The following is a 12,252-nucleotide window of genomic DNA, read 5'->3' as shown; positions in this document are numbered from 1 at the left end:
TAAATAAACAAAAGAGAATAGTAATTTTACAAAACTAATTCTATTATTAATATTACATTGAAAAACTAAAGGGAAACTTACTAAGGGCATTAGTGAAAAAAATAATTAATATTACATTGAAAAACTAACATGAACTTATTTTGGGGGAAATTTCTTTTTCAAATACAACACTTATTTTGGGACAAAGAAAATAAACAGAAGAGTTTTACAAATAGAACGAGGTAGTATAAGATATCCACTTACTCCACTAACAACCTTAGAGAGAGAAAAAAAATGAGTTAGTTATGTTTTCTTCCCTAAACTTTTTGTAAATTTTACCTTTAGCCCCTAAATAAAATATTGACTACTCTTAGTTTTTATATTTCTAATCCATTAACATTTTTTGTCCCTATTGTCAAGTATCATTGTTTAGTCCTAAAAAAAATATGACTAATCTTAACTCCTATATTTCTGTTTTATTAACATTTTTTGTCTCTGTTATCAAGTATCATCGTTGAGTGATTGATGACAGACAATCACATGAGTAGCCACATCATCAACTAGTATGACATAGTAGTCACATGTAATTTTCTTTTTGGCAAACTATATTTTTAGTACCCTCATTTTTCACAAAATTTACCTTTAGTCCCTTAACAATTTTTTACTAGTCATTGTCCCTTATTCTTTCACAAAATTCATTTTTAGTCTCTTAATATTTTGTTTGGTCGATTTGAGTCTCTCAACTTTTGTTTGTAATTGTTTTTAGTCCCTCCCATTTTAACATCCTACAATTTTAATATAATAATTGTCATTAGTTTTAGTTTAAAAATTATTAGTATAAGAATTTATTTGAATTAAAATGATTATGATAATATATATATATATATATATATATATATATATATATATATATATATGAAATGCTTGTATTATGATATATTAAATATCGTTGAAATAATTGAATAAAAAAATTATGTTTGCTTTAATTACTTTATTTAAAGTTGATCGAGTTAAATAACTATTTTACCAATAAAAAAAATTAGGTGATTGATATAAGATTGTTGAGATTATTTTATAATTATAAAAGAAAGTGTGGGAGTTCCATGTTTTAATTAAAAATATTAAAAGATTATCACTATTGTAAAGATAATTATTAAAGTAATAATATAACATTGTATATCTAGTTTGGATAAGATAAATGTTATATTTGAATTTGTGATCCTTGAAAACGGTGACTTAATCTTAAATCATATACTCTTCTATTATATAAGGATAAACAATTATCTTCTTCTAGTATTTTATAGATGGTCTCTCTCAAAAAATAGAAAATTGGTAGGCATATAGGATTGATAAGAAAGTAGAAACAAAGAGAATCTTGTTGATCCACTAAATGGAAATGAGAAATAATAAGCGAATAACACATGAATTACTATGTGTTTCAAGAGGTGAGTAAAATAATTTTTTTTTTCTAAACTTTCATTGTATAGATTTTCGGAAACGTGTTTTCTTGAGTTTACTGGTCATAAATCAATAAATTGCTACATCGATCCTTGCGTGAATTAATCATTGTGATGATCGTAAAATTTAGGTTATGTGGTATTTTTGCATGAAATTATTTAAGTGTCTAATATAATCATACAAACATGTAGTTTTCACTGTGTGGGTTTTAATTTAACTTTACAAAAATGAATATTGCAATGTACAAATCTTCACTTGTTGCATATATATTAAATCTTGGAATTTATTTGAAAATTCATGAATAAGCTTGCTTGAGTTGTGTTTAGCTATCATATATATCAACTAAAATATGTTTTGCTACATGTATGTGTTTTATTCCATAGTTAATTATTAATTGACTTATAAGAAGCTATAATTTAGAGTATGACTTTGTGAGTTGTTAGTATGTATAGAATTAGAGTATTTGGTAGTTATCTGGAATGATGTTTTGTAATTATGTGTGAATTGGTCATCCTCTTCTGGTAAGTGGTGGCAGTGTATGTTTTATTTTGAAAATTAAATATGCATGAGATACCTCCATTTGGGATGGGAAAAAGATATATACCTCCACCTGGGATGGGAATGAGATAATAGATATCTTCATCTAGGATGGGAAGAGATTTTGGATACCTCCATCCATGATAGGGAAGACAATGAGATGTCATTGCATGGATATGAGCTTATAGATCCTTTAAAAAATCCGAAATCCACACCGGTTTTGGAAACCAAAGAGTTGAGTTTAATGATTCTCGAAATCACTAAGTTGTGTTGTGATATTTGTTTGTTTGTTCAAGAATTGAATGCAATAAAGTGTTGGTGTTTGTTTATTGGAGTGTTACTTTATTGTGTGAATAACTTGTGGTTGTTTATTAGTATGTATATATTATTTCTAATTTAATTTTACATATACCATGGTTGGATTTTTTCGATTACTGCACTGACTGAGAATAATACTATTTGTGAACTTTTTTAGAACTTGTTTTATACACTGAGATTATGATATCATTAAAAGTATTATTTTCAAAGTTCGAGGAAAAAACTTTTAAGTCAAGGGGTAATTGAAGATTTAGTTCATTATTAGTTAAACTTTGTAGATGTCCATATTTGAGAATGAAATTATTTACTTATGCGAGAATTTTTTTATTTGTACTATTTGAAGTATTTCAAACTATTGAAATTTTTAAATTCTTATTTTATGAATGTTTTAAACTATATTTTTATTCTGGGGTTGTTATTGTAACGATGAGCGTTACACCCATAAGTATCACTATTAAGCGATGTGGGCAACCACATGACTTGCCATATGAGCTACTAGTTTAACATGACAATTACATTTCAAGACATTTTCTAGAGGTTCTAAAGCACTATAAATTTTCTTTTATGGTGTAAAAATGCAAAAATAAAGGTTCAAAATTTTCAATAAATAAATAGATAAACAATGGGATGTAATAAGAAAAATCAATTCCAGTCAATACACATATCAACAACCCACTAAACCATGATCCTTAACACATAATTGACAAACCACAAGTTAAATAAACAAGAATAAGCAAAATAATAAACCACTGAAACCATGAATCAAAACTTATTAGCACCAAAATCAAAGAACCCTCTTAATCTTCCAAATTGTAATCACGAGCCTTACTTCTCAAACAAACACTAAACTTTTGCTACATGAGTAATAACATTCATGGAGGATTGGCACAAGGTGGTGATGGTGGCAAGAATGAGACAACAATAACAGGCTTTGATTTGTGTAGTGTGTTGTTGATTTTGCTTATTATATTTATTGTTTCAAATTTCAAACCTCTTTTTTTTGGAGATTTTACATTGCTAAAAATTTGTAGTGCCTTAGCAACGCTAAAAATTATCCTAAACCAACAACATTTTGTCACGCGAGTCTTACGTGAAACTAAGGATCTACATGTCACATCATTATTTAATAGTGATACGTAATGGGAGGGACAAAAAATGACAAATAATAATTGAGAACTAAAAGTGAATTTTGTGAAAAAAAAAATGAAAAACTAAGACGAATAAAAAACAATGATGGATTAAAAGTGAATTTCATGAAAAAATGAGAGATTAAAAACATAACTTATTAAAATAATGTTATGTGAGATCCATTAATGATGTGACAATTTATGTCATTATTAATGTGACTATCATGTAATGTTAATTAATCCGTACAAAGTTTTAGATAAATCAAACATTCCAGTGTGTATAATCTTATAATTGATAATCTTTATGTTTTGAAAATTATGTTACACATTGAAACAAAGTTGATTAATAAAGTACTGTAATTAGTTTTTAACTTGCACACACAGTTTCATAGATCAAATAAGTTTCACAGATAGAATTTACTTAAAACTTTTAATATAACAGCTACATCGATGAAATCCACTATTTGTATAAAAAATAACTCAAGTAAGTTTAACACTTACTCATAAATTTAGTAAACCTCCACCCACTGTATACGTGTATTTTAAAATAGGCTAATGCTAGCTAGACATCATTTGAAGAGATAAAAGTAGAAAAAATATTAAAATATTATTAATGTCCAGTTATCATGATTCTGGAAGCATTCTTAATATAATTTTGAGTAAAAAGTTGCTTATAAGAAAATAATAATAAAAAGTTTCTATGTATTAATTTCTTAATAGACTTTAAAATGAGTGGTAGACCAGTTAATTTGACCATTACCGTTTTGTTTATGGAATTTTCTTAACGGAGACTCGAGGATTCTACTTTGAATATGGGGTCTACAGTCTACTAAAATTGGCCAACATATTTTCTACGACTTTGAAAAATTTTGTGGCCAGTTTCCATTCCACCACATAAAATTCAAACTAAGGAGATTAAATTGCAGAATCCTCGTCTAGTTAAATGACTCGGAAGATTTTGCAGAGAAAATAGTGAACCTTCACAGAGTAGCATGACAATGTCAATGCTAAATCTCCAAAAGTACTTTCCCTCGCTCCCCTTCTACCTCATACTGTGCCTCTGGCCATTACACTTGATGGCAAGGGAGGTTACGATACCAATAGGGGTAGTTCTTGATTTGAACTCCCCAATTGGGAGCATGGCTAACAGCTGCATATGGATGGCACATCATGATTTCTATAAACAGCATCCTCGTTTTCAAACCAGACTTGATCTTCGAACAAGAAATTCTGGCGGTGATACAGTCAAAGCAGCATATGCAGGTTATTAATTTCATAATTTTCTTTTCAGCTTCCAATTTGTGAATGTCTCCTAGGTAATGTTGGGTTGGGGGTGAAAGAAAAGGAAAGAAAGTTTGAGGAATGAAATGGAAACAAAGAGAGATGCAAGAGAGATGAAAAGTGAGATTGGGGTAGAGATGAAAGAGAGATGAAAGTTGTGGTAGAGATGAAAGAAAGATAAAAGAGAGTAGAAAGTGAGATTGTGGTAGAGATGAAAGAGAGATGAGAGAAAATGATGTTCTAGATAATAAAATATAAAAATATTTGTGAAATTGCGTTTGTATCGATGTATTTTTTTGTGTTTTATTTTTTTTAAACAAACTAATTTTGAACTGTATAACTTATTTGAGAGACTCACTAACTTAATCTAATATGATTGGTAACATATTCGAATTGGAGCTGGAGTTATCGCCTAGACAAAATTGAATGTGCTTTAGATATTCGAATAAGTTGGATACCATTAATCAATTAAGGCGGCGACTATAGTTGGGGTACATATTTGAATATGGCTGGTGCATATTTAAATATGGTTGGGGTACATATTCAAATTTGAGCTTTCTAGGTTTTTCCCACACAGTAGAAACGAACATAACCTTAATTTTTTTTTTTGATATCAAGAGAGTTGGTGTGAATTATCATTAGTTTTATTGATGACTACTTCCCACCAAAATATTTAATGGATCATCTTTAGTAAAATGTTTCCTTCCGAATACCATTTATAATTTTATATCTAAGATCTTGTTTAAAAAAATTAAGTTCAATTTTGTTCCGATAAACAACTTATTTTTACCTATGTCTTGATTTAGTGACTCAATAATTCATTTCTTGTCACTGTTTCTCTAGCCTTTGATTTAATAACGAAAGAAAAGGTGAAGGCAATTATTGGACCTCAAAAATCAGAACAAGCAAGGCATGTAATAAACCTTGGGCGCGAGCTTGGCATCCCCATTATCTCCTTCTCCGCTACAAGTCCATCTCTTTCCCCAGCCCACACTCCCATTTTCATACGAATGGCACAAAATGATTCTTCTCAGGTGAAAGCCATAGCAGCCATTGTGGAAGCATATGGATGGCGAGAAGTTGTCCTTATATACGAAAACACTGAATACGGAAACGGTCTTGTCCCACATCTGATAGATGCATTGGATGCAGTGGACACAAAAGTACCTTACAGAAGCGTCATTGACCCCATTTTTGAAGAGTCCCACATTTTGGAAGAGCTCGAAAATCTCAAGGAAAATTCGACAAGAATATTCATTGTTCACATGACGGGTGAACATGGGTCGAGATTCTTTTCAGCTGTAGAGAAAGCTGGAATGATGAGTGAAGGGTATGGATGGATAGTCACTGAAGGGTTATCTGTTGAGTTAGATCCTTCAGCTCTAGAAAGAATGGACAACATGCAAGGTGTCTTGGGAGTGAGGACAATAGTGAGAAACAATGAAAAGCTCGATGATTTTAAGAAAAGATGGAAAACCTTGTCTTTTATGGAAAACAACATAAAGTATCACGCTTATCGTACTCATACCATCACATTGTTTGGGTTGTGGGCTTATGATACAGTGTGGGCATTAGCCATGGCCGTAGAAAATGCAACCAATTATGGGAAACAAAGTGCTTCCCTTGTAAATGCAATCCTAGCTACGAAATTCCAAGGCCTATCTGGGTATGTTGATTTGAAAGGAGGACAATTAGAGTCGTCAGTGGTTGAAGTGTTCAATGTGATAGGACACAAAGAGAGAATTATTGGATATTGGAGCCCTAAAAGAGGGCTATTCCAAGATGACCAAGAAAAGCAGAAAGTGAGGCAGCCAGTTTGGCCAGGTTACACAATGGATCAGCCACCCAAGTTGAGATTTGGGGTTCCTGTGAGAAAGGGTTTCACTGAATTTGTAAAAGTGGAAACCATATTTAACACCACAAAAGTTTCTGGGTTTGTTGTTGATGTGTTTTTAGAGGTCTTGAAGGCATTGCCTTTCTCAGTATCATACGAATTCGTCCCCCTAGAAAACTATGGCGCCCTTGCTGGACCTATTGCAAACAACAAGTCCATGGTGTGTTTTGCTCATAATTCTTCTTTCCTTTGTTTATTTAGTTTTTTATTACATGTTACACATTAAGTTTTTTTTCTTGCCCCTTCTTGATTATACCTCAACCTAGCTATAATTTGTACATGGCAGAAGTTCGATGCTGGAGTCGGAGACATAACAATTGTTTATGATCGCACAAATTATTTAAATTTCACGTTGCCTTATTTAGAATCTGTGGTGTCAATGGTAGTTTCAATGAAGCATGATGAGAAACGAAACATGTGGGTGTTCTTAAAGCCTCTAAGTTGGGGTCTTTGGTTGACTACTGGTGCAGCCTTGGTCCTCATCGGTTTCGTTGTGTGGTTTCTAGAGCATCGCTCAAACAACACAGCCTTTAGGGGGACCCCAAAACAACAACTTGGCATTGTTTTTTGGTTTTCCTTCTCCACACTTGTCTTTGCTCACCGTAAATCCTTTGATTCTTCTTCATACAAAAGAACAATTTGTTACTAATTTTATCCCTGAATATGCTTTTTTAAAGGGCCTAAACTAGTTAAAAGAGCCTCGTATTTTGGGACGAAAGTAGTATATTTTTTGTGACATGATGATATTAACTAGTTTTGATTAATTAATAGTTACTAGTTTGATTGTGCAGGGGAGAGATTGGTAAGTAATTGGTCCAGAGGTTTGTTGATTATATGGATATTTGTAGTGCTCATCATCACCCAAAGTTACACTGCAAGTTTAACTTCGATGCTAACAATAGAAAGCCTACAACCGGAATTCATTGACATAAAAGAGATAAAAAGGAATAATTATTTTGTGGGATATCAGAATCAATCCTTCGTGAAAACAATTTTAATAAATGAATTAGGATTCAATGAGTCTCAGTTGAAGGCCTATAATACTCCTGAAGAGTATCATGAAGCACTTTCAAAAGGGACCAACAATGGTGGGGTGGCGGCTATCTTTGATGAAAGTCCATACATCAACGTTTTTCTATCAAAATATGACACTGGCTATGCTACGGTGGGACCGTTTTATAAAACAAATGGACTTGCCTTTGTGAGTTTTCTCTCTCACTCTCAACTGTAGTAAGACATATTCTCTTCTTACAACATATTTTTATAGTATATTTATATAATTAATTTTTTTTTATCTTGTTACTTATCTTATTTCCTTATTCTCTCATCTATTCACATTACACTAGTGAAGAAAGAGAGAAAGATTAAAATACCTATTAGTGATGGTGATGGTGCAGTGCCTACCAGTTAAAGTGATGAGAAAGTTAGAAAGAGGGGGAAATTAGAGGTACATGGGCTAGAGAGAAAGATGTAAGTTAGAGAAAACAAAATAAAACCTTAACTCTAGGAAACAACAACGATGTTGATGAATGAGGACAAATGAGACACCACCAAATAAAGGGATAAGGATCAAAGAGCAAGGGAAAGAGGGATTTAGATAGAGTGAGATTTCCAAAATGGAAAAAAAATGGACCTATATGTTTCAAATATAACATCAGCCAAAACAATGCTAATGTTAAATTAAATCTAGCATCCAACAAATTATTGTTGTTGGGTTTAGAACCTTAAGTTTTTAACTATAGAAAATATTTTGAACCAATTTGTAAGCTTTCTAAATTGAAGCAACTAATAATTTTTATTGAGTATGTTTAGAGAACAAGATTCCAAACAATGGTAAATGGAATTCACTTCGGATAGTAAAAATACTGGTTATGGATTGATAGAAATTATTCAAAAGCTTAGTAGACAATGATGAGTTGCATAACACAAAATCTACTCAATTGAAAGCCTATACATAAGTAATTTGTTGTGAGCAAGATTCATGATGTACATACAATTATGGTGTTTCTCAACTTCTATCATCAAGAATTGTTAATAATTGCAAGAACCGTATACATATGAAGATTACACATAATTATGTTAAAAAGGTTCATATTAGAAGTATGAAGAATCTTAACATAAAATCCCAAGAATAAGATATATTGGAAATATCATAAGAAGTTTGTTTCAACCAAATTAGGAACATGTGAATAGAAACTTGAATTGTATTCAACATGAAGATCAAAAGATTGTCATAATCAACTATGAAGATTTAAAAGAATGTTGAATCCTGATAAGAAGCTTACTATACCACAATCAAAAGCCAATAGACTTTCTTTAAAGCTTCTAAACAACATTTACATTAAGCTACTCGTCGATTTGGATCCACAAAGTATTTTTGTATTGCCCATATTGATACACATCCTTGAATAGTTTCTAGTTTTGGATCTTTCATGAAGAGAGATATCATAATGATTGTTAGTAGGAACTTTAAAAGGTTGCTTAGAAGCTTCTAAGATAACTTTATAGCTACAAAACACTAGATTACTTTGAATTTGAAAAGTTTATGTTGCAGTGAATCAAAATGAATAGATTGATAGAAGTTTTCTATAAATAACTTCAATCTATAACTCAAACAAGAGAGAAAAAGTGAATAACAACAATGATCCGATACTTGTCCATGTTACTGTTTATCATCATTTTTCGTCATTTTATAATATTTATGATATCACCCACAACTAGATCTCATGAGCCTTACCATATTCTAGGTGGTGTGTATATCTCAAATCGAAAAGTTTATCGATTCTTTTTGTGTTGAGTTGGTATTGTACCAAAAACTATATTATCGGGTGTTGTTCTATCAAGATAGCATCTAGTGCTAGTGTTGGTTTAAGAGAATTTATGTGAGAAACTTGTAGAGGCTATACGAATACCTATATCTTTAATTAATTAGTGAAAAAATCTCACTACTCTATCGAGAAAACTAAAATAAATGGAATATAATAGAAGGGGTTGAATTATGTGTTAGCAAAAGTTAAATTTTTTCTCAAGAATGAAACCTTTTTTGAAAGCAAATATGAAAACTAGGTTTAATAAACAAGCTTACAAAAGGGTCGTCCAAAGTGTTAGAAAACAATTTTCACAAAACAAATTTCTCAAGAACTTGTGCATCCAAGGGTGTATGCTAGAGAAAAGAAGCTAAAGCTTAAGAAAAAAGTACAAACACTTATTCTATACTGTTTCATTCAATCTCGTGTATTACATTCAATTCTCTTTTAACCTTTAATGGTTTCAATTAATCAAAACAGATTACTAAACAAATATTCTATTATGTTACTCCTGCCTTAAAATAAGTATTCTCTATGTCACTTTTAATCTCATCTTAAGATTGATAAACAATCAAGTATTGTTTAATCACTAAGACATTTTTAAGTTTCCAAACATCAAGTCTGAATGATTACAAATCAAACAACTATCATAAAAAGGATATACAATGAGAAACTGATTACATATAAATTTTGCTCAACAAAGAATAACACTCTAATCACTTAGTGTTTGATCATCTAGAGATAAAAGTTATATCAGAGCAACAATGGCAACAATTCAAGAATTTTAGGATGCAAGAATTAATTTTTGTTGTGCCTGCTTCTTTATTTATAAGCTTCATGAATGTGACCATTGTGGGGATTAAATTCTTCTAAAAGTATTCATTTTATCACAAAGTTTGTCCTATTGCAACGTGGCAGCTTGGGGTGGAGACAGAAGTAGATAGTAGTATTGTCATTTTCTAAGTAGTGCTCATTTTCTCTTCGCTGCTTATACGAAAATGATTTTTGCAAAGAATATGTTGATTTGCTTTTCCTTGTCCTTTGTTGGCACAATCACACTTTAAATTCAAATAATAAGGCAATTCAAAAAGACGAGGGAACAAAAAGTGCATAAACTATGAGACATAATCATACTCGTTTAGTGCACAACACATACTATAAAAATTAGACGGAAATGAAACTTTGATATAAAGTAGTGTGTAAGCTTCTTAATGCCAATTTGGATGTTCAATAGGCTTCAGATGCTAGTTTTCATAAAAACTCGTGGGCGCTTGTCCATTTAAAGCACGTTAGACAGTAGATAGTTCTTTTAAGAAAGCAAGTATGGGAATGGATGCATAAACAATATGATCATAGCATAGATAAAGTTACAAAACTCAATACCAAAACTGTTTTGGACGAATATGTTCCCATAATACTCAATGAAATTCATCAATCCTAAATTTGTTATCATCAAAACTATGGAAATATTTGTTTCACGGACTATTTATTTATTCCTAGGATTATGAGGTTGGAAAAACTTAAGTCCACGTTTGTTATAAGGTAATAAAATTATTATTACAAGATATATCACACATTTTTTCAAATACTTAGGAAAATAACTTATGATAAAATAAAAATCAAATTATTAAAAAAACAAAAATAAAAAAAAAACTTGAAATAAATTGGATTAGAATTGATTGGATTTTATTTTAAAATTAATTTGATTAGATGATTTAAGAATAAAATCCAAGTGAATGAATCAAATAATTTTTTTTCCAGAAGTGATTTAATCCACAAACAACTTCAAAATACACCATTACTCAAGTTCCATCTTTCACGTGTTCATGTACAATGTATTGCTTGATCCAATCAACTTAAATGATGTAGTTAATTTAAATACTTATATACAATTATAATTTTCAATATTCATTGTACTATATATCTTACATTATAATGAGAACATGCCAAATGAGTTAAGACAATATTAATCGATCATCAAATTTGTTTAGATGATAATGTTTTTCACTAAGGTTTAGTTCCCTTAATATGAATATGATTAATCTTTATTTTTTAGCATAATAATAAAACTATAATTTATAAAAAAAAAATTGCTACATTTTATAACTTTCAGCGTCTAGCACCAATCTCATTTTATATTAATGTAATTATTTGTTTTATATACTTATTAGTTGTCCCACTTTGTATATCTTAAATATAATACTAAAATAGGTATACATAAATGTCAATTACCACCATGAGATTATGCTAAAAAGTGTTATGCTATTTTATGTTTAGGCATTTCCCCCACAGTCACCTCTAGTGCCATATTTTTCGAGGGCACTCCTAAATGTCATTGAAGATAAAGACAAGTTTGAAGGGATTAAAAACAAGTATTTCTCGACAAGAATTGTCTCTAAAGATCAAAGTACCTCAATTTTAGACAGCCAAGGTCTTACGGTGAATAGCTTTGCAGGTCTTTTCATCATCACAACAATTGCCTCATTCGTATCATTCACATTTTATGTGTTTACTTTCCTATACTCACAATAGTCTACTTTGAGAGGCAGTATTCATTATGAACAAATAACCATTTGGTCGTTGCTGGTTCAAATTGTAAAGCATTTTGATGAAATAAGATAGTCTTTTACAACTCACAATGGATAAAAGTCAATCTATAATACAACAAATAAAAAGTCAAGAGAAAAAGGGAGCTTGCTTCATTATTGATGGAGTGGTACTTAAAGACTCATTAAAATCAAAATGATACGCTATAATTTTGATACTTTAAATGAAGAGAACCATAAACCTTAATAATGAAATCTCATGCACACAATTGCATGTAGATAGTGACTACGACTTGATCAAATAT

General features: G+C 30.6%; 1 protein-coding gene across 2 annotated transcripts; it reads left to right on the top strand.

Moving 5' to 3' along the window:
• The first annotated feature begins 4,249 nt into the window (after positions 1 to 4,249).
• Positions 4,250 to 12,044, top strand: LOC114419840 (glutamate receptor 2.8-like). 2 transcript variants are annotated; one of them, XM_028385638.1, is made up of 5 exons: positions 4,250 to 4,682; positions 5,544 to 6,754; positions 6,884 to 7,196; positions 7,386 to 7,795; positions 11,679 to 12,044. In XM_028385638.1, the coding sequence occupies exons 1-5, from the start codon at positions 4,412 to 4,414 to the stop codon at positions 11,931 to 11,933; spliced, it is 2,460 nt and encodes an 819-aa protein (XP_028241439.1). In that variant the 5' UTR covers positions 4,250 to 4,411; the 3' UTR covers positions 11,934 to 12,044. The 2 variants fall into 2 exon arrangements, with proteins under 2 accessions (XP_028241439.1, XP_028241438.1); XM_028385637.1 differs by having other exon boundaries at positions 4,253 to 4,682; positions 6,881 to 7,196.
• Positions 12,045 to 12,252: the final 208 nt, after the last annotated feature.

The sequence above is a fragment of the Glycine soja genome, chromosome 7, assembly GCF_004193775.1.
Source record: "Glycine soja cultivar W05 chromosome 7, ASM419377v2, whole genome shotgun sequence".
Taxonomy (NCBI): Eukaryota; Viridiplantae; Streptophyta; class Magnoliopsida; order Fabales; family Fabaceae; genus Glycine; species Glycine soja.
The sequence above is the reverse complement of the archived record's forward strand: the minus strand, read 5'-3'. Positions and strand labels throughout refer to the sequence as shown.

Excerpts from the sequence above, each read along its gene's own strand:
- LOC114419840 (XM_028385637.1), top strand. The coding sequence starts at position 4,412 with ATGACAATGTCAATGCTAAATCTCCAAAAGTACTTTCCCTCGCTCCCC. Across the intron at positions 4,683-5,543 it reads AGTCAAAGCAGCATATGCAG|CCTTTGATTTAATAACGAAA; the intron begins GTTATTAATTTC and ends CTGTTTCTCTAG. Across the intron at positions 7,796-11,678 it reads AAACAAATGGACTTGCCTTT|GCATTTCCCCCACAGTCACC; the intron begins GTGAGTTTTCTC and ends TTTTATGTTTAG.